The following is a 26,952-nucleotide window of genomic DNA, read 5'->3' on the forward strand; positions in this document are numbered from 1 at the left end:
TTAACAGCCATACATTGCAACTGGGAAAACCATAGCCTTGACTATACACACTTTTGTTGGCAGTGTGATGTCTCTGCTTTTTAGTATGCTGCCTAGATTTGCCATAGCTTTCCTCCCAAGGAGCCAGCGTCTTTTAATATCTTGGCTGCAGTCACCGTCTGCAATGATCTTGGAGCCCAGGAAATAAAATCTGTCACTACCTCCATTTCTTCCCCATCTATTTGCCAGGAAGTGAGAGGACTGGATGCCATGATCTTAGTTTTCTTAATGTTGAGTTTCAAGCCAACTTTTGCGCTCTCCTCCTTCACCCAGAGGCTCTTTAGTTCCTCTTCACTTTCTGCCATTAGAGTGGTATCGTCTGCATATCTGAGGTTGTTGATATTTCTCCCAGCAATCTTCCAGACATTTCCCACAGAGAAGACTGTCCTCTGTGAAGCAGAATGTATTGCCACCCTAGAGGGAGTGATGCTATCATTTAGAGAGCCCTTTTTAGTAGGCCCAGAGGCTCCCTCCTGTGAACTGGCCTTGGCTAAGCCTACTAATTCCTAGATAAAATCATAGGACACCTGCGTATATCACATCTGATGCTTCTCTGGTGCTCCAAACAGCAGGGAAGAGAGGATTTTGCTGCCATAAACTGATAGCTCCTCACTATCTAAGAGCATCCATGTGGAAGGTACAGGTAATACATCTTCAATAAGGTGTTATCACTGGAGATAGACAAAACCATCCACTTAACTTCTATAATATAATATTCCATAATTATGGAATATATGGTGTTTTTAAGTCCATGTGAAAATGCGTATGCATTTCATTGTGGGTGACTATTTGAACATATTGTAATATACTTCTATGCACATTTAATGTGCAAACTTCCCTGCCCCAAAGCATGGCTTACTATATGCTATTTTTTTCTAATTAGAACTGCATCTCAAAATGTGGAGAAGATGAGATCTGAAAGTTAATTGTGTTCCAGCTCATGAATTAGTTCATGAAATGCATATTTCATTATTTATTTAGCTATCCATACTGATTCCACTAAATATTAAGGCAAATCTCTAGGCAGTTTCTATATAAATATTACAATCACAGTTAAAATCACATTAAATTACAATAAAAATGGATGGTGCAAGATCCTATTGCCTCATGGCCAATGATCATAAGTCTCTAATCTCTGTCACAACTGTTCCTCCAGAAGAGGGTATTTGTGACTGGACAGTTATTAGCATGGATCTCTCAGTCTCATGGAGAGGGACTGGAACCCTGAGAACAAATTTCACTAAGAAGTGATCTGATTATGATGACAACGAGGTGATTTCTAACCCACAACGCCAGATTGCCCCATCTCACACCCAGTGGCAAGGGCCAAATGAATGGTATGTTCTGCCCCATGAGCCGGACAGGTGACAAATCAAGAGAGCTCTACAGTTGTTATAGAAGTCATGAAGTCCTGAGCTGATCCATTTCTCCAGCAGAGTTCCAGAGTGTCTTGGCGACTTCATTCGGGGAGCCTGTGGAGCAGTGGAGAGAGCAGAGCATCAGCATCAGCAGTCCGTCTCTTTGACCAAGCACAGGCCCTCATAGCCTGCCCCGGGGTGGAGGGCTTCCTGGAAGGCAAGCTTTTATGGAGGATGATGGTGCTCCAAGTCACCCAGTGGACAAAGCTAGGTCACGTCTCCACCACCCAGCCCACCCATCCAGGTCTCTGTAATGCATTCCAGGTCAGCTCAATCATATCATGGAAGGCTGAGATCTTGTGGCAAAATAGCATTTGCTAGTAGCACAACCAGGTCGGAGGGTGCAGTGACCTGTTCATCAGAACCTGTGGGATGGGAAGACAACCAGTGGGGGTGATTGCTTATAGCCATTTAGGTCTTCCACCACTGCGATGGCATTTCTCCCCCTAATACCATAACCACCATTATAAGGCTGCCCTGTACTCCATAATATGCTTCCTCCTAGCCTGATAAATCCTGGATTTTAGCCCCTCCTTCCCCAGAAATTAGCATAAGGAAAGAAAGAGAGGAGTGTCAGGGAGCTGGGAAAGAATAGAGGAGTTCAGGAAAAGGAAAAAATATTCAGAAGCAGACAATACAATTCAGCTGACCAGTGTGCATGCACTAGTTGGCTAGAATACTGAAATAAAGGCCAGCAATTACCTGTCTGGAAGTTAAGTACATTAGACCAGTGTGGGTGATTATGTCCCATTCCCATCCTTCTACTCTGACTCACTGGCGGGCTGGGAAAACTCACATACTACAATGTCCTCCATACAGGCTCTCAGCCTGGGCCAGGATCACAGGACTGCCTCTCACACAGAAGCCTGGCAGCTTTCCTACTCCTAGCCTACAGAGGGGGCCTGACTCCTCCAAATTATTCCCTAAGGTGGCCACTCAATGGGGCTGGTCTTTATGTGTCTTCAGTGTCAGTGCTGAAATCAGCATTCTGGTACCTAAGTATTTTATAACCTTATTTTTTAATCCTTTCATATATTTAGGGAGTGATCTTATGGAAGTTTAGACAGAAAAAAGGGTCAGCCACTCCCAGGATGCCCCAACAATGCTGGTTTGGGCGTGCTGGGAGTTATCAAAACTTCCATAAACTTTTGTCTTCAGTGATTAAAATTTGAAGTTTCAGAACAACTTGAAATTAGTGTTTGACTGAAAGTTAACATAGATTCTCCAGTCCACTACTTCAGCTGAATTTTAAGTGCAAAAATCAAAAATGTTCCAATCCATTGCTCATTATTACTTTAACATGCTTGCTTAGCATTTTCCCAGGCTGAAGCACAGTGTTCAATAACAAGAACTAGTGTGGTTGCCTGATTGGCATGTTGATTTAAGACTGGGGAGATATGAGTTCCAGTCCCTAGTCAGACACTCTCTTTTCATCTGACCTACCTCTCGGGATAGGTAGCTGAGAGGATAAAGCAGGAGAAGAAGAGATAACCCAGCTGGAGTTCCTTGGAGAAAACATGGTATAAAAATGTCATAAATAAATAAGAGAGGCATATCCCTGATCCATAGACAAGATTTGAATCCACTATCCGTTTTGCATTCCAGCAGCAGATCAAGCAGTGAAGGCCAGAGTCAGTTGGGGTTTTCAGTCCGATGGCTGTATATATAATTCTGGGCCAGTGAACTGATGGCATTGGAGCTGCCATGAAATCCCTCGGAGGGCATGATCAATAGGAGCCAGCCCAAAGTAATTACAACTAATGTGGTCTTTGGCTTCTTTGATGAATTGCAGACTATAATATTTCCTTCTTAACAAATCAGATTATAAAGGAGAGACACATTTATGTTACAGCCAAGTGATAAAATTTGCTCCCTCTCCATGGAGTCCCTGAACTGACCCAAAAACTTACACAACCAAGTAAAATGAACCACACAAGATGATGCAGGCATATGTTTGGAGCAATTCCATTATCTTAATTGTTGTTCTGCGGGATTTACACTATATCTATGACTGGCTTAGCACCAGTGGCCTCCTTTTGATATCCTTAATGGTTAGGTCAGGTAATTCCAGCAAAAATGTTGAATATTCATGATTATTAGAGTCATCTATTTTCAGGCCAGGACAAAGCAAACCCCTTTTCAGTGCTACTTCTGTTAATTATATGGTAGGGGGAGCCCCATACACTGGAAGATGAAGCTAATCGGAGTATGAATCTGCACGTACTACTTTTCCACTGAGGCTTAGAGACCAATCTGATGCTTTGCAGAGAGAAAAAAGTCCTAGAGACAACAGCATGCCAGGAACTGTAGGACTTCCTTTTGCTCAAACATGGAGAGCGTTGCACCCTTGATGTGTGCTGCATCTTTCTCATGCCTGGCCCATGGAGGATATCCAGCTAGATTTACCAACAAATAGGAGTTGTTTTTCAGTGACATGTAGCAAATATCCTTATTTTCTGCTAAAAATTCCAGAGCAGCCTTCCCCAGCCTTGCACCTTCCAGTCACACTCGGAATGCAACACCCAGAATGCCCAGTCAATGGCCCTGCTGTTGGAATTCTGGGAGTTGTGCTCCAAATGCCTCTGAAGGCCACCAGGTTGGGGAAGGCTGTTCTAGAGTTTCATTGTGGCTAATAGTTCAGAGAACATTTTCTCTGAAGGTTCAGCTTGCATGTTAAGGTTCAGCTTGCATGTTAAGGTTCAGCTTGCATGAACCTGTGACTCTTGGCAGTGTCTGCCATCTGGAAGCCCTGGCAGAAACTTCCCTCTAGTGAGCCCCATGAGAACAGTGTACGATGAACTCACTAAATAAGGAACCGGAAAAATCAAGAATACCCCCCTTTTCCAGTATACACAGTCCTCTTATGACAGCATTGCACAAGCCTTACATCCCATCCATGAACTCTTCTCCAGCCATAATTTCTATTGATGGAATACTTTACCTTAGGAGAGAGGGTCAGTAGTAACTTTCCACACTGACTGGGTGCACATGTCATGACAAGCAGCCCTGTGTTGTCTCCACAATGCAGGTTTTTTGCCTGGATGTACCTCACGGATGATCAAGTGTTTTCTACACTAGCATGGTTTTCATCATCCTGCAGTTGGCAGGTATTCCATCAGACTCCGCACCTGAAATTCAGTCCCACTCTGAATGGCTGGGGCAGCTCCTGCAGCTGTCACTCTTTCCAGGGGATTCTGAGTCCCAGGACTGTGGAAACCACAATGCTGGGCTTGGATGACCAGGGAAACCATGGTGAAGCATGCGAACCATAGAACTAGCTGTTGCTTCTTATCATGGTTTCTAAAAGTCAAACATACCATGCCAAAATACCATGACAGGGTTCAGACAAGACAATAGACCATCCTGCTCAAATAACCACCATGGCCTGTTGTGTTGTGTGAACCTGCCCATTTTCTGTTCCTCTCATCCATACATTGTTAATGTGATAAAGAAGCTGAGAAGAGCATGAGAAATTAATAAAAGTGTTCATATTTGAACTGGCAGTGTTAGGATTTGCAGCCATTTCTGTTCCTTTATCACATCAACTCCTCAGTTCAAGCCAAGGCCTGTCAACGACTCTGTTTTGTAAAATATACTTTCTACTGAGCTCCACCCCACTCTTCCCATTTGTAAATAATTGCAGCTCATCTTCTGTCACTTGGTTGAGCAACAGAGTTCCTCTGTGCTTGCAGAACAGAGCACTTTGCTCCACCTTCTTAACATGTGGCTGGTTCATTTCTTCCAAGTCTTCCAGGCTCTGTTCTCTTCTTATGATCCTTTAACCACAGTCTGGCTCAGATCATTGATTTTTCCTCAAACACAAGTTTGGGGCACCCTTTTACATAAGCCCTCTGCAATCATGGCATATTGAATGCATACAGAGGGGCACAGGATCACAAGGAAGTGTTCGCCCCTACCCTCCTCATGGAAATTGTAGAACGTATTTGTGAGCATGCTACTTCTGCATAAGTTGGAACTGTTTATCTTAGAAAAAAGATGTTGTTTTCCTCCTATCCTATAATACCAGAACTTGGGGTCATCTCTTGAAGCTGATTAGCGGGGAACTCGGGATGGATAAAAGGAAGGGCTTCACACAGCACATTGTTAAACTATGGGATTCAGTTCCACAAGATACAGTGACAGGCACCAGTTAAAAGGGAATTGGACATATTCGTGGAGAAGAAGGCTATCAATTGCTAGTAGTCCTGACGGCTATATGTTGCCTCCATTATGAAAGGCGCTATGCATATGAGCACCAGTTGCTTAGGAACATGGGCAAGAGGATGCTGTGGCACTGCTGTCCTGCTAGTGGGTTTCCTGTGGGCAGCTGATTGGCCACTGGACTGGATGGATGGATCCTTAGTCTGATCTTATGTTCTTATCATGCTTTGATGCTGTACCCAGTTCTGAGGTTTACATTCCAATCTAGTAGCATCCCAGCTAGGGAAATGTGAGGAATAGCTTTTAAATTTTTATTTTACTCGTAATCTCCTTGTCAGTTCCCAGCCTGATAAAAAATGAGCTATCCTTCACTCTGCTCCCATGTATTTGTACATATGCTTAACCCTGTAAGTAATGAGCAATTTCCCTGAAATCTGATATACCAGGAGCTGCCTTGCACTGGTGGCAGTTATAAAAATCTGATCAGGAGGAGGAAGAGAGAGGGCTGAGAGCATTGAGGGGAAAGAGCAGGAAATGTTCAAAGGACTGTTAAAATGATTGTGAATTAAGCATTGTCTACATTTGTTGTTAACTTTTCCTCTACTAATTATTTAAGCTTGTTTTTCTTAGAAACACTCAGCTGTGTCTTTTTGTGTCTTGAGCATAATTAATACCTGCTGGATGCTGAATTTGAGGGAGGAAGAAAATGCAGGCAGTTGGCACGCACCAGACAGGGTCACCTGGTAAGGCCGTGTAGACAAGATTACCATTCCATATGCAGCCACCTCCTCAGTCAATTCCACTTTCAGGGTGTTGCCTGGAAATCATTCATGCCACAATCAGATAAGCAGAGTTGCTTAAAAAGTCCAAGCCCCTCACATTTAACACCTGTCCTTATCAAAGGACTGTGCATCACCAGCCCTCAGCTCTAGTGATGGACATGCTCGGATACATGGAAAATAAAAGGGCTGTCCTTATGCCGGGATAGGCTATAGATCACCTTGTCACTTCGATGACTATCACTCAGTCTCAAATAGGCATCACCTGAGTCTCCAATTTATTCTGAATTCTACTCTGCTTACACCAAACTTTGCAGATAAAAGGATTGCCTTGTTAAGCAATTAAAAGGTAGAATCTTGATTCCTGCTCCCACAGTTCTTGTGCCAACTTGTCATTAATCACCATGACCCTAGTTTTTCTCCTGTGGCCAAGATAGGTTTGACAGGTTTTGTTTTTGGATGTGATCAGTGTTTTCTTTTTCTCCCTTCCCTTCAACATCCTTGTCCTGCCTTCCCCACCATAGCTGGTTTCCATGATCTTTTAGAGAGATGGTCCTGCTTCAAGTGCCACGTGGCTGATTCTCGGAAGGACTGTGAGTCACATTAGTTAATCACATGAAGGAGCTGAAAGGAACAGCAGAGCAAGTATTAAGTACAAGAAAATTACATTTGTTGGCTCTTCACATGCAATTATACTAACTGAACTGTTGGCATAATGCAATAAAGATGTCTGCGGAGTAGTATTTCTATATTAAGTGGCAGTTAACTCAGAGAATGAACAGCTCCAGCCCCAAAAAGATTGGTTTGCTCTGCAGTCATGGGGGTACATTGAGATTTGTCGAGGGGATGGCCTGGGTGATGTGTGTCTCTTTCTCTTCAGCTGTAAAAGTAACGGGAGAGTTGAAAAATATTTCATTATTATTTATTGCCAGGGGAATGCCTGTCATTATGATGGACACGGCGTGTGTGCCTGGAGACAGATTATCTGCTGCAGCATCTCCATGTTGTAAGGTCCTGTGCAACTGACTGAGGTCTGGGCTTTCCAGTGTCACCAATGAAGGACAGGTTTCTCCTTCACTGCCCTGATATTCCCCCAAGAACACCAGATTACTTTCCTGCATAGGAGGGAATACAACCATTCACTTATGTGTAGGAAAGTTAAGAAGTACAGTCGGGAACACTACTGGGGTTCCAGGGTTTGTAACAACATTGCAGTGATTCTGAGGCCTATAAATGTGAGTTCAGTCCTGCAGCCACAGGACAGACTCTGGACAGCCATAGAATTATTTGGAGTCCCAGCTCCATCTTCAGAAAGTCCCTTTGAGGTCAGAGCTGGGGCAACGAACAAGTGGCTTCCCTCCACCCTCAGAACTGCTACGGAAGGAACCACACCAGCTGTGGCTCCAGGGTCTCAGGAAAGACCTCAGATATGGCCAGAGAGGGGACAAGAAAGGCACCAGATGCTGGTGGCACCTCGGCCTTCTCTCCTTGTGCTGTGTGGTGAAACACTTAGATGACTTGAAACAGCCATCTGTTTTGCAAGTCAGATGAAGGTCAGAGCCAACCTTCACCTCTATATTTCCTTCACCCTCCATAAGTTGCCCATAATCCTCTAAGTTCCAGGGGCTATGAGCAGCTTCACTGGATTGTGCTGCCCATCTGAATTAAGTCTCCCCATCATCACCCACCCAAAGGACCTTCCTCTGGATGTTTTTTGATGGCATGATGTAGTCCAATATCTGCTGCTGGCTTGAGCATTTTGACCCATTCCTGAATTTGGAACTAAAGCTATGAAACCTGAAAGTGTCCGTAGCATTTTCCAACTTTTGTCAACCTTCCATGAAGTGCAGTCCTTTGGGTTCCTCTGGAGTCAGGAGATTATAGTCACTCCTGTTCTGTTTCTTTTCCTTTCCTTATCCACTTCTGCCCTCATGGCCCGCCATTGTCATCAGCAATAATGTTCTCTTGATTTGATAGCCGTTCAGCTCCCTGCTCTGCTAGTTTCATAGCACTGCTTTCCCCTCCTTATTTGGTAAATGCTAATTTCCCAACTTTTCATTTTGGTTTGGCCATTTAGAACTAGTATTGGATTGGATGGACTCTACCAGAAGACTGAAAAGGGGGTTATCAAGGTTCAGCAGGTAGTATAATGAACTTTCCCAGTGTCTGACAGCCAGGATAGTTTCTTAGAGCCATGCCAAGGCCTTGCAGCTTGTTAGGAAGAACACCAGAGGTGATTGCCTTGAAGCTGCTTTCCCCACTCTTTCTGTGGGGAAGGGCTGCCTTTGCAGTGAGAAGGAAGCTGTTTACCTTACTGAAGCAGCTTAATTCCCAGGAAAGTGGGATGAGAGACTGCCTGCGTGCTGACAGACCCTGCGAGAGTGGGAAGGAGGAGTTTTATCAAATCCCTGGCAAGGGATGTTATCTTTCATCTTTAGCCAGGGGAGAGGACTTGATGCGTTCCTCACCAGGGGTCTTTGGAGGCCCGTAGAGCATCCCCTGGCCCATTCAGCCAACTAACGAGCTACAGAGAAGAGAGTGTGAGCCTTTTTCTGCTTGTGTATTCATAATGTACATCCATATTTCATCATTGTATCCAATAAATGTACATCAACTTTGACACAGGTAGTTTCATTTTCTTTCTAAGTATCCTCAAAACTAAAGTGAGGTACCTTGGCTAGAATACTGGTCCATGTGCTAGCTCCTGAGTGTATTTACGAAGTCATTTTCTCTCTCTTGTAACATATGTGAATGTAGGTGCTTTCTGGGAATAAGCCCACACAACCCCCCTATTAAAATATTTTTTAAAGCTGTGCTTTAAGACTTCAGTGACGGTTAGGACAAATGCTTCCAGTGTAGAAGCACCAGTTCCCTGTTCGTAAGAAAATAACGTACAGGGCCTTTGGATGCACACCACATCTTTGCTTAAAGGTCCCCCTGTGTCCATGTTGGTCAGTGCAGCTGTATCCATGCAAGTTATGTGCTCGTGTGGCAGGGGGCAAGCAGTGGGTTCAATAGTGGCAAATAGTGGGAAGGCAAAGGGGTGATGGTCAGAGGGGAACTGAATGCAACAGATCTGAGCAGATCACAGAACAGAAGTGCAAAGGCTCATGTTGGCCATTTGAACTAATGCAAAATATCTGATCAGCGGCCTCAAAGTTTCCTGCAGCTATACCTGCTGAAGCAGGTATCCATGTATTTGTCTCTTACTGTTTCAGTTCTAGTTGCCTATTATCTTACAACTTTCCTTCTTTGTCACTTCCACCTAACAGAGTTCCCCAAATTTCATTGCACAAGAGCAGTGATTTGGGTGTGATTGTCTCTAATATCCTCAGCGGTGACAGCTGACACACAGGATTCATTTAGTGTCTCTGCAATTTTTCTGTCTTCCTTCAGTACTCCTCTAAGAAGAACATTTAATTTCCACAGAGCAGAAAGGACCATTATTCTCTTCATTATTCTACTTCCTTTAAGTTTTTCTACTTAGCTGAACACACACAGACACACACCGGGTTTTTCAAAGATCCACTACTTCAAAGGCCACCTTGCGCATTTTCTTCCACTACTAACCTTTGTCCCTTCTATTGCTAAGGAAGGTAATGGTGCTTCGTCCCACACCACTGCACACAGGGACACTATTAAGCAGAGACAACAGACATGAAAAGCTTCCTGCTTTACCATGCAGGTATAAGTTTCTTGGGAATTATGGAAGGTATGCTTTGTCTGGCTGCTTTTGGTGCACATTTGGAACAGAGGGCGTGAATCACTCTTCCTTCCTAGAAATGGAATGGCAAATCCACGCTTTCCTGTAGGGTTGCATCACTGTCAACAACTCAGATCTCACGCAGAAATAGAAACAGGCGGTGTAATGGAAAGGGCCTTGAGCCACAGGGGGAGAAGAAAGGGTTAAAGGCCATAACAAGCTAACCAGGCACAGGTGGCTGCCTCAAGGATGATCTGGTGCCTAGGTTGGGCCGAGGGAGGAACACATCTGAGGGTATGGAGGTTCTCAAGGATAGTCATATCCCGCCTAGGGGTGGATCCCAGTTGGAGACTCCAGAGATGTCACCTCAGGGATCACACAGTTCTGATTGCCTGGTGCCTCCTTAGGGAGCAAATGGTTCTGATCCATGATGTCACTCCAGAGAACAAAAGATTCTGATTGCTTAGGGAAGAAATAAAAGGAGGGCTTTGAGATCAGGCCACATGTGCTTCTGGGGCAGAAGACGGGGCACCTGCTGTTGGACGCTTGAGCCACTGGAGTTTGGGACCGCTACTCTTGAGAAGATTGGTTAGGTACAGTGGGAGTTATTAGGTTTTAGGCTAGCCAGCTTTTGTTGTTTTAGGGTCTGGGGTGGTCAAACAACCCAAGGGGCTGTATATCAGTGATCATATCCTATTGATTAAGAGCTGCTATCCCATTTTCCTCTCCCTTTTCCCTTCCCCCTTTCCCTGTGTGGTTGACATTGCTTGTACTTCTTATTTGGATTGTGCGTGTGTGTGTGTGTGTTGTAGTTTAATGAAGTTCCTCTTCCTCCAAGACTTGGATCAACGTGTGCTGGTCCAGTGCCATCTCTTTTACAAGAGCTGGGAGTGGGTTTTTCCTGGCCCTACAGGCTGCCAGGGGGTGGGGACTCCTGGCAGAGTCGGTGTTGGTGTGTTACCTCACCGTGACAGGCGGGCTGTCTGAGCTGAATTTTTTGTGATTAAATAGCAGCCCTGACCCACTCAAACACAGGCCCAAGTGGCCTCAGGATCATAGGAGATGAGGAGAAAGTTCAGCCAAAATGATCACTGCAAAGGTGCCATTTACATGGCAAGGAAATTTCCCTTGCAACCCTCTTGAAATACAAAAAGCATCTTCTAGGTAGATTTTTTTAATCTTTGTCAAGACTAGGATAGTAAAACAGAAGAGAGGTAAACGTCTCACTCCCTCCACCTCCAAGCTTGTTCTGACCTCTGTGGAACTGCTATTTACATAATCTCAAATTGTGCAAGTTGATTGCATTGCATAATTAACTCATGTTCTACTGCCTTATATTAACTCTTCCTTCCTATGCCTCTGTTCTAACTTCAGGTGCAATGATTGTTACTATTACTATTACCATTACTATTTGGAATGGATAACTAATTATCACTAGAGATTTCCAACCTGATGAGAGAAGTTGTCTTCTCTTATTATCTACTTTTGCCCTGTCAGAGGAAAATCTACAAAAGGAGAAAGTACAGGAGGGCCAATAGTTTTCTAGCCAGTCATGTATATGGTGTCAATTTATTTATCTATTTATCTATGGGATTTAGAAACACTTTAGGGCCTTCAGTCCCAGAGGCATTTCTGGCCCTATTTTCAATATGTACTGTAGCTTTCATATAGCCTGAAGTGCCTGATCCTGCCTAATCTTGGTAGCTAAGCAGGGTCAGGCCTGTTTGAAATCTGGATGGGTGACTTAATATTGTGAACTGCCCAGAGAGCATTGACTATGTGCAGTATAGAAAAGTAATGAATAATAACAACTACTACATCATCCAAGCAGCTATTCCTTATTTTTAAAGGACTTTTGATGGTGCAGCCCTATGCATGTTTAGCCAGAAACCAGCTCTAGAAGTCCCAACATTCCTCAGCCAGTGTAGCTGTTCAGGAAAAGTTGGAAGTTCTGGAACTTCTGTGTTAAACACCCTTAGGCTTGTATCCTAAACATTGTTAAAAGGGGGGCAGGAGTTTGAACTCAAAAGGTAGTTCTCAAACCACCTTATATAGCACTTTAGCAGCACAATCCGATCTGGCTGCTCTTGAGCCTCCAGCCTTGGAGACTTACAGACATTCTCTTCGGGACAGAGGCAGCATGGAGATGGAGATCGCTGTGGGCTGCTCCTACCATGCAAAACCCTTAGATCGCTGATTTTGGCTGTCTAGATGTTTTGCCCCTGGTCATGAGGGAAAGAGGCTGGAAGTGCCCAGGACTGGACCTGAGATCTTCTGCAGGGTATCCTGGCAGAAGGTTACTTTCCCATTCCCCAGCTGCCACCGGATCGCCTCCCAATGCCTGCTTCAAGGCCAGTCCTCAAGGGCAAAAAGAGGGTGCTTGGAGTCCTGAGGGCTCCATGTTGCTTCCAATATCAAAAGCAATATTCCTATTCATTCCAATTGCTCAGGATCAGGAATGAGAGAGTGCTATTATACCCATAGCCTGGTTGTAGGTTTCCAGTGGGCAGCTCTTTGGCCACTATGAAAATACAGTACTGGATTAGATAGGCCCTTGTTCTGTTCTAGATGCATCATTGCACTGATATAAGGCATGAGGGAGCTAAGGTATGACCTCCTAAATCCAAATCCCAAAGCCCTGTCAATCAGATTACACCAGCATTTAAACAGAATTGAAGTACTGCAGAATAAAATGTCCATGAATTATACTTCTTAAATGCCACAATTTGTGATTGACTAACAAACCAACCTTACACTTAAAGTTTACTCTCAGGATTGCATCCTGAACTTAAATTAGTTTATATGATCTTTTGTCTCCCGGGTTGGCCATCACAATGAGCATTATGTGCCCGTGTGTGCATATATATACAATCGGAGAAATTACATTTTCTGTTCTGGGTGTTAACCTGGAACAAGAAGTTTGTAGTGCTATCTGAGGTTCACAAGAAAGGAGAGGTTCAGGAGAGGGTGAATAAAATAGGCACCTTTTTTTTTTCTTCCTTCATGATACTAGAAATTAGAAGATGCAGGTTCAAGCTTGCCTATCAACCCAAGTGTGTGCGCTGTGTTGCTGTATGGGGGAAGCAGGAGTGAGCTTTCTGGAATGTGGGAAAGGAGAAAATGCCCTTTTCCCTTTCCTTCCTCCTGATACCTCTCTCTGTAGCATGGGGAGGTGAGCTTTTAAAACTTGGGGCCTGCATTCACTAACCCTAGTCCTTATTTTATATGCTATAATAGGCTAATTATCCTTCCACTTCCCTTTTGCTTTCTCACCTGATGCTTCTAGCATTCCATGGCCCAGAAGTCCTCAATATTCAGAAATCCTGGGCCATGTTGCTTCTGCAGTTTATTTTTCTTTAGATTTACAAATGCTTCTGTGTAGTGCCCAAGGGTGGCCTCATTTCACTTCCAGACACAGGATCCACTTACTCCCTGAGTGTGAGAGGGAGGGAGGGATAAATACTCTGCTCCTAAAGGATAGCACTCCATGCACCTCATGAAGAAGGCTCTGGAGTCTCTTTCTCCACCATGGTCCTTCTAGATATTTTGGGGTGCAGCTTCCTACAGTCCCAGCCAGCATGGCCAATGGTCAGCAACTCTAGGAGCTGTCATGCAAAACCTCTGGAGAGTACCGGATCGAGGAAGGAGGCTCCCTTGGGAGAAGCTTATGCCAGCACCTATCTGTTCATCTTTACGGTGCAACAAGACTCTGAGATGTTTTTGCTGCAAAAGACCAATGCACCAGCCTCTCCAGAAAAAGTTCCAGCAGCCCATTGTGCGTCTCATGGGGGTGAGAACTCTACTGAAGCATGCATTAAACTGCTCAGTTTATGCAAGATATAAGGGTGTGCTGCTTTTTATCTTCTCCAATCTTAATAAAAGCTTTCTTGAGTAAATCTGCTTAATTAACCATTGGCTCAGAACTACTTATGTTAATGCACTGAGACTTGTGAGGCACAGCTAAGATGCTTGTTGCAATTCTCCTTACACTTCCCTGCTCACATTTGCAAGCGGTGAAATTACTTTCCGCTCCAGCAGAATAGATGTGCATTTTCTTCCCACAGGTTGGACAGAGATGCCCACAATTATTGTTAAGTTGTCTATAATTGCATAGGCTATTCTGTACAGCAGCTTCCACATGAGGCATTTATCATGCACGTCCCTGTCCCTACTGACAGGTGTGAGGTCAGTTCTTTAGACAATGCTGTGACCCTCCCTTTTTGCTTCTGTATCTAAATAGTCCTTTCAGTGGGGTTTTTTTAAAGAACGGGTGAAATGGGAATTTATTTCTGATGGCAAATGAAAGCACTGTTTCTTTCTGTGTATTTGCACTGTTCTCCTGCATCACAGTGGCACCTAGAGGTTTTGAGTGGAAACGCAAGAATGGAAATGCTCTGTGCAGGTGTTCTGATCACCATTCTGAAATGCTAATGAAATCCTCTGCAGAGGATTTAAAAGTTCAGCTATGGCAGAACTTGTCAGATATGGTTTGTAATCTTTTTTACAGAGGTAGAAAAGGTCCTAAACTTCAGCTTTGCAGGAACAAATAAATACGGAATGATGGGGAGCAGCTGCAATCAGCTTGATAACTGAAGGGAATGCCTGCAGCTAGCCAGGGTGCTGCTAAAGGCCAGCTGCTCCTTGGAGGGGGCAAGAGTGCTTTTAGCCATAGCCCTCGTGACATGCCTGTGCACTTCTCAGAAGGATCTCCTAGCTGTGTGGGTCACAAAGTGACAAGCTAGTAGGGAATCTGGCAATCTCATTCTTGCAGACATGGTCAGATTTTCTGGTTTAAGTTTGTACTATCCCGTACCCTCATCATCACCATCACCATCATCATCATTGTGTGCAAGGAAATCTGTGCTTTTTGCCTGAGCATTTTGCTCATAATCATATATTTGAAGTACTTTTTACAGATGCAAATTTTCTCCCAATATAATCTTCAGTAATGAACACATTTTCTGCATGTTGTTTTCTAATGAGCTATGCTTTTTTCTGCTCAGAAAAAGTGTAGATTTTAGGATCCATTACTGTTTCAGCTCAGGTGCAGGGTTGCCAAATTCACATTAAGAACCTAACAGAATGCATTTCTCACCCATCCCTTGCTAGATGGCCTTTGCTCGGATCCAGCAGGGCTACTCTTATGGTCTTATGTTTTCCTGCCTCTGACTTTGCCAGTGGTTCTTATGTCTGAGATATACAAAAGTGGGCTCTGCGGAGTGACTTGGTTTAAGCAGTTCTTGTTACTCCTGTATTTGTCTACTTGTTTTTCCAAGCTGCTGTGCGGCATGTCACCCAGCTGTGTGCTCTGTCAAGAAGTGATTGTGTTTCCCTTGGTTCGAGTGCAGATGCCAGACGTACAGGCTGCTCCTAAATATGAATCGTATGTTGACCATAAATTGCTGTGAAGCTGGCTTTGGAACAGGTACTTGGACCTCTTTCAGCCCAGTGACCAAATTCTATTTTGGAGAAGTCCTCTGACGATGGGGCAAAAGCCACCTGCATTGTTTAGCTTAACCCTCTTACTGCCAGTAACTAAGTCTCAAGAGAGTCTCTTCAATCTTTCCAACTGTGAAAAGACTGGGAAGCAGCCAAATTATCCATGAGTGAAGGAAAGGAGGCAGTGGGGGGAGGGCAAGTCCCTCTGGGGAACCTCAGAGACCAGATTGGGACCTCAGGTGGCTTGATATGGTCCACACATCTGAGCTTCAGAATCTCTGCTCTAGGGATGTTTAGGGTTTCAGGCAGGATTCCTTCCTGCACTTATGTGAAGATGCTAAGAATAGAGCCCAGCACCTCCTGCATAAAAAAAGGACTCCACCACTGGGCCACCAGCTGTCCCTACATGACTGGTTCCTACACTTCCTGAAATGACAAGTAGTTTTAGAATCCTTGGGTAGCAGCTTCAGTCATCTTAAGTTTACACACCTTGGCAGAGGCAGATGTAGGGGCAAGAAGGTATCATTAATGTTCTGGGAGAGTATCTGCAGTAGGGTGTCCACTCAGCTAGGTATTCAGCAGCTGAAATAAATAGGACAAACCATTCATCTTCATGAAGTGGCCAGGGCGACTTATTTTATATTGTTAATTTGTTTTATATTTTTAATGTATTATATTTTAATTTATGTTGTGAGCCACCCTGAGGCTTCAGCGAATGGGGCGGCACAGAAATGTTTTAAATAAATAAATAAATGTATCAGACCAAGGACGCTGACTTGCGTGGCCAGCACTTTGTGTACATATACATGGGACAGGAATATTCATCCATGGGGGAGCATACCCCTTCAGGACCTATTCAAGAAACAGTTGGCAAGTGCATGATTGCGATCAGATCCTTGTATGCAAATTTATTATCTATCTGACAAGGAGAAAACACACAAGCTACTTTGTGCGCCATGTTCATGGAACAGGCAACAAATACTTCTATAAGGTAAGGCAGTCAAAAGTCAAATAAGTGGAGGTGAGTACTAAAGATATTCCATGCCCAGGTATCTTTTAGTATAGGGATGGTCTGTGCTGCCCCTCCCCGTACTTCCACCCTGCTTTTTCAGAGTTACGTTCTCCACTCTTGGAAAGTAACACCTATTTTGTGCATGTGATGTCAATAACAAAGGCACCAACTTCTTGGGTTTTTCTGAAAATTTGAGCAACTGAGTTTATGTTCAGCAACTTTGTTAAAATCTAGACTGGGCTCTGCAGCTTGCAAACCTGCTTTGTGTGTTCTGTGTTGCAGAACAAAGGGAGAGCCATGCATTTGCCAGTACAATGCACAACAGCATTACAGTTGTTTGCAGATGGAAAATGCTACACTGCAGTCTCTGGAGCTAGTTAAAGGGGTTCCATTTCAGTGCTGTTACTTTCATCTGTGGAGATCAAAAGCTGTGCTCCAAATTGAATTACTTGAAACTGCCATAACATGTGGCAACCTGTAGAAACCAATCTGGATGATGTTTTAATGGCTTGTGTGTGACACCCTGCAGAATTCTTTTCCCCAACCCTTAGAGGGGAGGGTAAAATAAAATCAATAACATACAAAGGAAAAACCGTCATTTTTCCGGGAAATGACCTCCTCTGAGGTAACATAGGCAGTGTTTAAAAGAGCTTTGGATACTTGTTTTGATATTCTTAAGGCTTCGGGCAAATGTTACATTTAATCAAGATTTTAGATCAATGTAAGTTTCATGGAAATTACTCGGGGCTGGTAAGGGAATTAGATCAGTCTGTGACTCAGGCCTTTCTTTCAGGGTGAGGCTTATCAGTGGCATCATCACATACCATAGTGGTATAACAAAGTAAGGGGATGGGATGCAGGGCTTCCCAAAAATGAGGAGAGAATGGTACCCCTCTCCAAAGTCTGTTCTTATCGCACACTTTTATTCTGACCCCCCCCCCACCTCCCACCCCATTATCTTGTTTCCAAAGTGGACATGATGCATTAGGGATTCTCCATTGTTCTGACTTTTTAATTCCAAACGTTGTGCAGAATGCTAAGCACATGCTGTTTGCCACGTCTGTCAGGGCCTTCATTTGCTTCTTCCCGCATTTGCACATGTGAACTGCTTGTAGCGTCTGTATCTCTGTATATGTCTTGATATGTTCATTCACTGAATAACATCAAGTTCTTTTTTTGCCTGGTGTCTACCAACACGCTTTGTCTGTAAGCAGAATTTCTGCCAGTGTGCAAGACTCAAATGCATACAACAATAAAAAAAACCTCTAAAAGAATCTTGATGCAACCATATGTCTGATTACATAAAGGAGGTCGCTTTGTGACATTACAGATATAAATAAGATGAAGGAACATGACATAATGGTAAATCACATGTCAGTTTTGCAGTTACATTTAGAAATGTTCCTAGTTAAACTCAGAATTCAGAAGGGCTGAAACCAAGGGTAGAGCAACCCTGTGGAACACGACAGACACCCCTTACTGTATCAGTATATTACATTATATTCATGTTTCCTACATTTCTTTTCTCTTGAGAGGGACCCAAGGGGGCTTCTGAAAGTCCTCTTCTTCACTGTATCCTCATAACAACCCCTTTAGGTAGGTTAGGCTGAGAGTGAGTGACTGGCCCCAAGCCGCCCAGTGAGCCGGGACTAGGACCCAGATCTCCCAGGCCCCCTGTTCAGCATCCTGACCACCACACCACACCACACCACACCACACCACACCACACCCGCTCTCCTATAAGTTGTCTTCGTGTGCAGTTCACCCTGTCCTGTGTTTGAGTCCTCCATGCGGCAGGTGAGACTGAGAGACAGTGATTGGCCAAAGACCATCTCCTACAGAGCGATCCTTAATGACAGAACAAGGACTTAATCCAGGTCACCCTGGTCCTAGCCTGGCACCCTAAGCACAACTATGTTCGTAACTCAGTGTAGTTTTTGTATTTTTGTATTTAATGGTAATTTGTTATGTTCTATTGTATTTCAATGTATTTTATTGTGTTGTAAGCCGCCCCGAGGCTTCGGCAAGGGGCGGCATAGAAATGTTATAATAATAACAACAACAACAACAACAACAACAACTATCAAACAGGCTGTCAAGGTCATTAATCCTAAGTAAGCATTTCTAAGATTTCCCTCGAGGGGTCAAAGCTCCAAGGATTTTTCCGATTCAGCCCAAGTTACCCCAACCCTCAGCACTGACTGTATTGAGCTGATCCAATAAATGGATGCCGTGGGTTTTTATTATTATTTTCCTTTTGTTCCATAGTTCTGTTCAAATGAAATTATTTAACGAATGTGAACAGGTAATAAAATGCAAAGCATGAAAAATAAAGATAGGGGAAGCTATAGGATAGTATCAGCATAAACTAGCCATTGTTATGTCGTTCAAACATGGTTGTGAACGCAACCCATTTGCCTGACTCAAATATTTCAGTCCTAGCTGCATTTCAAGTGGAGCCTCTGTTGGTACCAATAGCAGGTTTCCCTAAAATGCCAATAAGAGCTTCAGAAGGACAAGATTTGAAGAGACTGTGACCAGGAGAAAAAGAGTTAAATTATCTTTTTCCATGTTCTGCAATCCTGCATCTGCCCAACGGCTGCAATTTCTCTTTTTCAAAAAGTGCATACAGTCAGATCCAGTTTTGCCCTGAGTTGAACTGAAATTATCAAGTACAAATGGTTGTGCACTGTTTTTTATTTGTTTTAATGCCTTGCACATTTATATCCCTCCATTTTTGTAAGCTGCCTAAAAAGCAAGATATAAAGTTTAAATTATTAACAATTAAAGTTTAAATAAATGACATGCATTAGAATCACTATGTGAATTTCTCTGTAAACGCAGAATTGGATTCTTTGTTATACCTTGCTTAGTTATTGTCATTTGGACTCTGCTGTATTTTTACAAGTGTTGTTACCTGGAACTTTATTTTCTTCCCTTTTATTTCCCCTTTGTTAAGTGCTGCTGCCTCTTTACAGGTAGCTGCGTGATCTTGCCACCAAGTTTAGCATCTCTGTACCCATAACTGCACATTTTTAACTTGTTAGATGCCGAGTACTTTCTGACTTGTTGGGGTTAAGGAGTTAAGAATGAGTTTGCTTTCTCCAATTACAGTGTTCTGAGAGGCAACTCCAGAAGGGCAAGCCAAATACGCTGTTACACCATGGCTAGTGAAAGGGGCTGAGAACCTGCTGTCCTGGAGCAGCTGCTGATTAGATCAGGAGGTAGCACCTGAGCAACAGCGCAAGAAGAGACTGCATCTCCACATCCTGACACCAGCTCCTGACAGTAATTCCAGTGATGGCATAGTTTTAGTCACTTCCTTGTCATTCAGTGGGGTGAGGGGTTGTAGAGAGACTTTGCTGCCAGTAGTCATGGTGGTTTCTTGACCATAATCCAAAGAGATCAAAGATCTGCCTTAGTTGCTCCAGCTACCTTGTCATTTTCACCTTCCAGTCTGGTAAAACAAATAACTCAGGTAACTTCAGTTGAAGAACATACAGCTGTTGATGCTTATCAAGGACACCCTGCACCTTTTATCTCCTTTGTGGGCACACAAATGTACTTTCTGTTTCTTTTTGTCCAGTGACAGTTTTCAGGAGTCTCAGAAAAAGAATTGACATGAGGGATGGGTTCTTGCTATAGGAAATAATCTGGTATGCTTGGTATATGAAACAACTGCTAAAGGGTGATTATTTCTCAACTTGGTATGGGGCTTTTCTTTACACCTTCATTTTTCTTTGCTTAATCTTCTCTTTTGTTATGTGTGTGTTTTGGGGGGGTTTTTTATTTCTTTCAAGGTCATCTGCTCCAACCTGCAAAAGTATGTTTAATTTTTCACCAGAGATATCAATACTGTTTCTTATTATTCCTGGTATAAGGTTTTTCCTATTCATTTTATTCAACACATGCTCTGTTGCATCTGGCTCAAGTCTGTTGGGATAACACAGTGTTAAGGCACCATAACTGTTGGCAGGATGGCCCTCCGTTTTCTTATTAGCAATCAAGTTGATGTATAAATTTCCGTGGGCGATAATTGTTTTCAGAACTATCAAGATGAGTAAGGAAAGGTTTATGTGGGAAGTGTAACATTCTATTTTGGAATCTTTACTCCATTAATTTGAAATTCTGTAGATTCTCCCATATGGTTTCTCATTTCTTCCTGCAAGGCATTATAAAAATAAGAACTTCATGAATGCTTTTGACAACTGAGTAAAGTTAATGCAAAAATCCTATTTATATTACAGATCAGGATTACATCCTTTATGGCAGAAGTGCAGAACCCCTGTCAGCCTAAGCGCCAATTTCCATTCCAAGGAAGTTCTTGGGACCCATGTGCCAAAAAGAAGAGGGGCAGAAGCAGAACAGCAATATATTTTCTCATAAAGTCAAGGGTGCCCCTACTCATTTTGGAGGGGTCCCTGGGGGGTTGGGGCCAGTGGATCCCTGGAGCCAGGGTCACTCTTCCTCCCCACCACCTCTCAAGAAATTGCTGGTCCATGGCTGGCAGCTGCCATTGTTTCAAGAGTCCTGAATTTAATGGGTTAAGAACAGGGATGGGTTTTTTTTGATCCAGTTATATCCTCTTACTTCAGTTGTGCTACTTCATCCATGATTCATTGTGGATCCAATGAGAGCACAATACAAGATTTTTGATATTTTGAGAAACTGGAACCCCTAAACTAGGACGCTGGACTCACAGAGGATCCCCCACACATATTGACACACGAGTCAGTTGTTGCAGAGGCCACAAATATTAAGAAACCAAGGAGTGCTGTTCAATCCAGATTGCTGCTCTTCAGAGAATGTAATATATATGTTTCTATAAGTGCCTGGGTTTCCTTTTTTCCTCTGCCCTCCCTGTCTCTTTTGTCTTGTATGCCACGTTTTTAGATAGTAAGCCAGTGGGAAGGAACTGCCTTATTAATTCCATTGTAGGAGCACTTTGGCTGGAGAGTGGGGTATGAATGTAACAAAAACCATTTATTCATAATAAATAGGATAATAAGAAATAGCTTCTAGAAGCTGTCATTGTTTCACCTCAAAAAGAGATGTGCACATCTTCCATTCATTACCTGGAGGTGCAGCTTTGACTTTCATGAAAAGACCCCCCCAACTTCAAAATTTGCCATTACATCACTGCACAAAGTTCTTAGCACCAGTAACAGAGCCTTAGGAGGTAGATTTCGGCTTTTTAGAATGGATGGGGGAGAAATGCACAAAATCTGAAAAACTCCAAATGATGAGTCATTAGAGAAAGGGGTAGGAATAGGAAAAGGGGCTGCCACCTTCTGGGAACTTCCAGAAAGCCAAATTTGAGTCTCCATTGAAGCCTTTACATTTCTGAGTTTGCAATGTGATTCACAGAGCACAACAATATATTCATCAGCATGTGTACATTTGAAAAATGGCCATGCAAGCAGTATGGTGGTGATTTATTTTATTTCTGTATCACTCAATAGCCAATGCTCTCTGGGCAGTGAAAAACAGTTAACAAATGTACAGAAATTCACATTAACCAATGAGATAAGAATTTGTACATTTGGAAGATAAGCACAGTTGATGCATACATTAAGGGGAAAAGGGATGAAAAGACACATAGATTTCTGCGTGTGTGCACCTCCCCCCTAAAAAAAAGCTCTGTCTCTGATGCAGACTAAATTCAGAAGGAATTTTGAGGGGGGATTTGGAGAACTTAAGCAAGCTTGGGTTGTGCTGATTGGCCCATCCTTACTCATCCCCTTGGGTCCCAGCACCTACTTTAGCAGAAGCTGTTCTAGGGCACCATTGGCCGCTTCTATGGCATCTCATTTCACTGCCTGGTGGAACAGAGGAGTGAATTCAGGGGACAGGTGCTGTTGAACCTGCAGTTTAGCTGGTGGCAAGATCACACCAAAGCAGACTGGATTTACCAGGGTCTTTAACATTTCTATAGTCTGTCCAGGGGCTCTTGTGGGGCATGATGCCCTGCTATACAGCACCGAGGGCTCCTCCACTGAAATATCATTAGGATATCATTATGCCTTTATAGACAGCCAATGCATGGTTCAGCTACCCCATTGCAAGAGCCCCCTAAACTGCAACCACCCCAATAGCCCATTGTTCTCAAATACCTTTGGTGGCTGGGCTGACACTTCCATATTCTGTACACTGTTCCGAGAGCTAGTTGGATTGAACTGTGTAGAAATACCTTATTCAAAGCAAAATTCAGGAGGCACTCAATGGAAAATATACCAAAGCTTTTTGGTATCGTTTTGGAAAATATACCATTGTTTCATCCACCTCTGCTTAAGGACTTCACAGCAAAAAGATTTGCCCTGCAAAGAAGACACATTGATAACTACCTCCAAGCCTTGATATCAGGAACATCTTTCTAACCTGTAAATATGTATATATGTATTACATTTATGTGCTTTTATATTATATACATTTGCTTTTCCTTCAAAGAGGAAGTGGAAGAGGATATGCATGTTCTCCAGAAGATGTCCTATCAAGGCATTGACCAGACACAGACATGCTGAGTTTCAGCAAGGGCTGAGGATCATCTGCCTTCACACCAGTCCCTGGAACAGGCAACATCTTTTAGTAGACTAAGGGTACAAGCCAGTGGGGATGCCCATAAACATCCAGAGTTGGGATATCAGGCATTCTGTGTTAGGCAGGAGGAGCACAGATGTGATCTTCACCTACCCTCTTCTCCCACCTTGCAAGCCAACTAGTTGTCCAGCTATCCAGTTAGCAGGACATGTTGCAACCCAGTTCCCCCATTCTCTTCCCATCCCCCCCCCCCCCCCAGAATGTCACTTTTACCCCTTCTCATAGTTCAGTCTTATGACCCTGGGAAAGCAGTTTTTTCTGTGCTGGCTGCAAGGTGGAGGAGAAGGATCCAAGCAAGAATCCCCCATTCCAAGGATCCAATGGATTGTGGTACCTTTTCCATCCTTGGATCTAGGAATCCAAAGAGTCTTATGGCCTCACAATGCTTTGTAGGAGTCTAGGATCGTGCTGTAAACTTCTACTGAGGAATGCTCCTAATTTCATTATGGTTATTTCTATTACAGGGTAGTGCCTCTTTCTGTATGTTTGAGAAATATTTCACAAATCAGTTATCAGTGACACATTCTTATATTTTTTTCAAGAAATGCAATCTAGTAATTTTGTTGGTCATTATTGTTTCAGTTTGCCTGTGATTGTTTCTTCAGCACCTACATGTTCAAGATAGTAAACTCTTTGTAACAATTATTCATCTTTTATTTCAGATGAAATTACTTATGAAGAATCCTTTGTCTGTGTCTTCAGATTGTATCTAATTTGTTGTTCTCTGTAAACTGTGTGTTTAGGCAAGCATAATGGGAGAGTGAGATATTATGATATTTTCACAAATGGGATCTGCCACAAAATATTGCAACCTGGAATGCTTTGGTTTAGGATGCCAGTCACACTAGTCCATTTCTCTGCAGCTGTGTTTACAGTGTCTTCCTTTCGACAGTCAATATTCTGTGAAACCTGGGCATGTTTAGTCTTCATTGTAAGGTGTTGGGAGTCCCCATTGCTACCACCAGCTCCACTTTAGTATTGCTTCCTAAAGAATCTTGCACAGTGCAGAATTCCCTGATCTCAGGTGCTATTATTTTGGCCACATAGCTGATAGGACTTGGAGAACTGAATTAGAATTAGATGATGTTGTGAAGATTATGATCGTGATGTTTTAGGTTAGGCAGACTTTAATGTGAGCCAAAGAAAACAGTAAGCCAATTGCTTACTGTCTTTGTCTTTGCTACTCAGCACATGTGTGCATGTTTCTCTTTCAGATAATTGGTTATTCACCACTTGTGGTGCCAGTGGACCTCAAGGGCCCACCCAGACCCAATGCAATGATGCCTATAGGAATGCCAACCTCAGTGTAATGGTCGGCATAGACAGTCTTCCAGGTGTACAGGTTTGGAGAGTGCCTGCAACCAATACCTACAGGTAAGCATCCATCTGTCACTTTCAGTCCCAGAGAACTCCCCAAGCCTTATCTTTGAAACCTATGCTCTAAGTCAAGACTAAGCCCTAAAATACAAGAAGCAATAATGAGGAGACTGTCCCTTAATGTGTCTCAAAGCTTTCTCATGCTGCAACAACTATTATGAGACAGGCGGGATCAATTTGTTCTTTGCATAGCAGACTCATCAAAAAATATGGTGTGTGAACTGTAGACCCACAGATTTCATCCATGGCTCGTTCTGTGTCCTACAGTTAATCCAGAGTTCTGCAGATCTGACCAGGGCTGAGATCTGTGGGCCTGCAATCTGTACGTTAGATTTTAGCAGGCATGAAGGAGCATGAGTAGCTCCCACATTTGCATTCTGTAATGCATCATTCTTGTGACAATGAAGCCTCCGACTAAGATTGACTGAGCTGAGAAGGCGCAGTTGCTCAGGCGATTTAGTTAGCATCTCTAGAGTTGCAAGAACATGTCTAGATATGCCATTGAACTATGCCTTGGGAAAGCTGATCATGAAACTGACCGAAGGGGTGACAACCGGACCCAGTCCTGAATGGTGCCCAGGAACTAGGACAGGAGAGGATTTGTGAAAAAGAAGTTGAACGAGAGAAGCACTGGAGGTAGAGATAGACAGATCAGCCTTTTTCCAATCAATGCCAGTTTCACATGTGCTTGCGCTGTCTTTATGTCCATTTGCAAATGTACAGAAATTTGCATGAATTGAGAACATATTTTGACAAACCATGCATTTTGGCTGACATTTTACCATACAGTATGCATTTGATATACATTTTAGCCTAAAATACAAATTTTATATGCATATTGGTACTGACTGGGAAAATTAATCTATTTCTCTACAGGGTCTGCACTCAAACGCACACACATGCATACAAAAATGCATGAAAAATTTTCCTATTTAGTTTTCTCTAACACAACCCCCACACCCCAGTATATGCATTTTTGTATGTGACTTTCCCCAATGTACACATTTTGTATCTAAGTTTTGAGCCAAGAATTGCATTTAAAAAATCAAGCACTCAGTTGGAAGATAACTGCTCTTATCTTCATATTAACCCAAGAAGTGCATTTTACATGTGTTCACCGAGAAATGTGGACAAAACTAAATTCTCTCCCATCTCTGCCCTGAACTGCAGCATATAGTCAGCCCCATTAAACTAATCACTTTCTCCACCGCGGTTGAGAATCGAGGCATCGAATTTCATGCAGTTTAATTGAAATTATGTGTGTGTGCCAGCCGATTCTCACGCAGCTCTGTTCTGACTGGGAGAAAATGTCATTGCACGACAGACATTGGACTCTGAGCCATCCTCGGTGACTCATATTACAGCTACACAAAATAACAAAGAGAAGGAGCCTGGTGAAGTTGACTAGGAGAGGCACCAAATCTGCTCGCCTGCCCATTTTCGGGGCGATTGATGATAATGAAAAAACTAATGATGTTTCACTCACCCAGAAAAGAATGACTTGCCTGTGGGGGAATGGGTGAGAAGAATTTTTCAAGGCTGGCATATAGTATATACGCATATAAAATATTACCCCAAAGTAAAAGAGAGGAGTAGTAAATTATATGCACAGAAGTCTCATTTCTTTAATGTTAATGCCTGAGGAAGAAACAAAATCCACCCATTTCCCTGGGCTGATTTTGTTCCATGATACTTTGGCAAGTAGATCAAAAGTTACAAGTCATCAATATACGGGCTCCCATTTTAGAGGAAGTTGTGGATTTTGTGGCTTGCTTTTCAAGAATCAGTGCCAGTTATGTTAGAGTTCTGCTGGGTCATGCAGCATCTTCCACGCAGCCCAGACATGGCAGTCGCACATTTCATGCCAGGCGATACCAGCTTACTTGGGATTCCACACAAGCACTGTAATTGGAGTGGACATCCTGCCCTGAGAGCAACCACCATGAATGCCTTTTGCATTTGGTAACCAGCATCAATTTGGCCTGCGTCCTTTGGCTGTTACCTTCCCAGGAGTCTGTGTCTCAGTTCCCTTATTGGTCCTGGCTGAAGAATTTTGCTATTTGGGACTGTCTATAAAGCATGCTGTGCATCATGGGTTGGATGCTTGGCTTGAGAACAATGTTGTGTTAAAAAAGAGATTGGATGCTGGTTCTTCAATACCAGCCTTTGTGTCAAATTTTGTGGGTAGTTCCCCCAAAGAAAAAGTGTCAAATACAGCCTTCCTTGATGTAGTGTCCATCAGAAATGTTGGACTACAATTCCCATCAGCTTCAGCCAGCAATTCTATGGACAGGGCTAGAATTCTATAGGCAATTGGCAGGGAAGGCAGGTGACTCCGATGCAGCTTTCATTTGAACTTCATAGGAGATGTCCATGGTACTTTCCAGTGATGAACCTATTTTGGGGGTGGAGATAAGCTTCCCCAAA

General features: G+C 43.2%; 1 protein-coding gene across 1 annotated transcript in view; it reads left to right on the forward strand.

The window, feature by feature from the left end:
* Positions 1–26,952, forward strand: part of ALK (ALK receptor tyrosine kinase) — a 146,981-nt gene that overhangs the window by 63,009 nt on the left and 57,020 nt on the right. Inside the window, exon 7 of the mRNA XM_044438852.1 lies at positions 24,363–24,522. Within this exon, the coding sequence (XP_044294787.1) occupies positions 24,363–24,522 (160 nt within the window). The remainder of the gene's footprint in view (positions 1–24,362; positions 24,523–26,952) is intronic.

The sequence above is a fragment of the Varanus komodoensis genome, unplaced genomic scaffold (assembly GCF_004798865.1).
Source record: "Varanus komodoensis strain SLA01 unplaced genomic scaffold, ASM479886v1 scaffold1, whole genome shotgun sequence".
Lineage (NCBI taxonomy): Eukaryota > Metazoa > Chordata > Lepidosauria > Squamata > Varanidae > Varanus > Varanus komodoensis.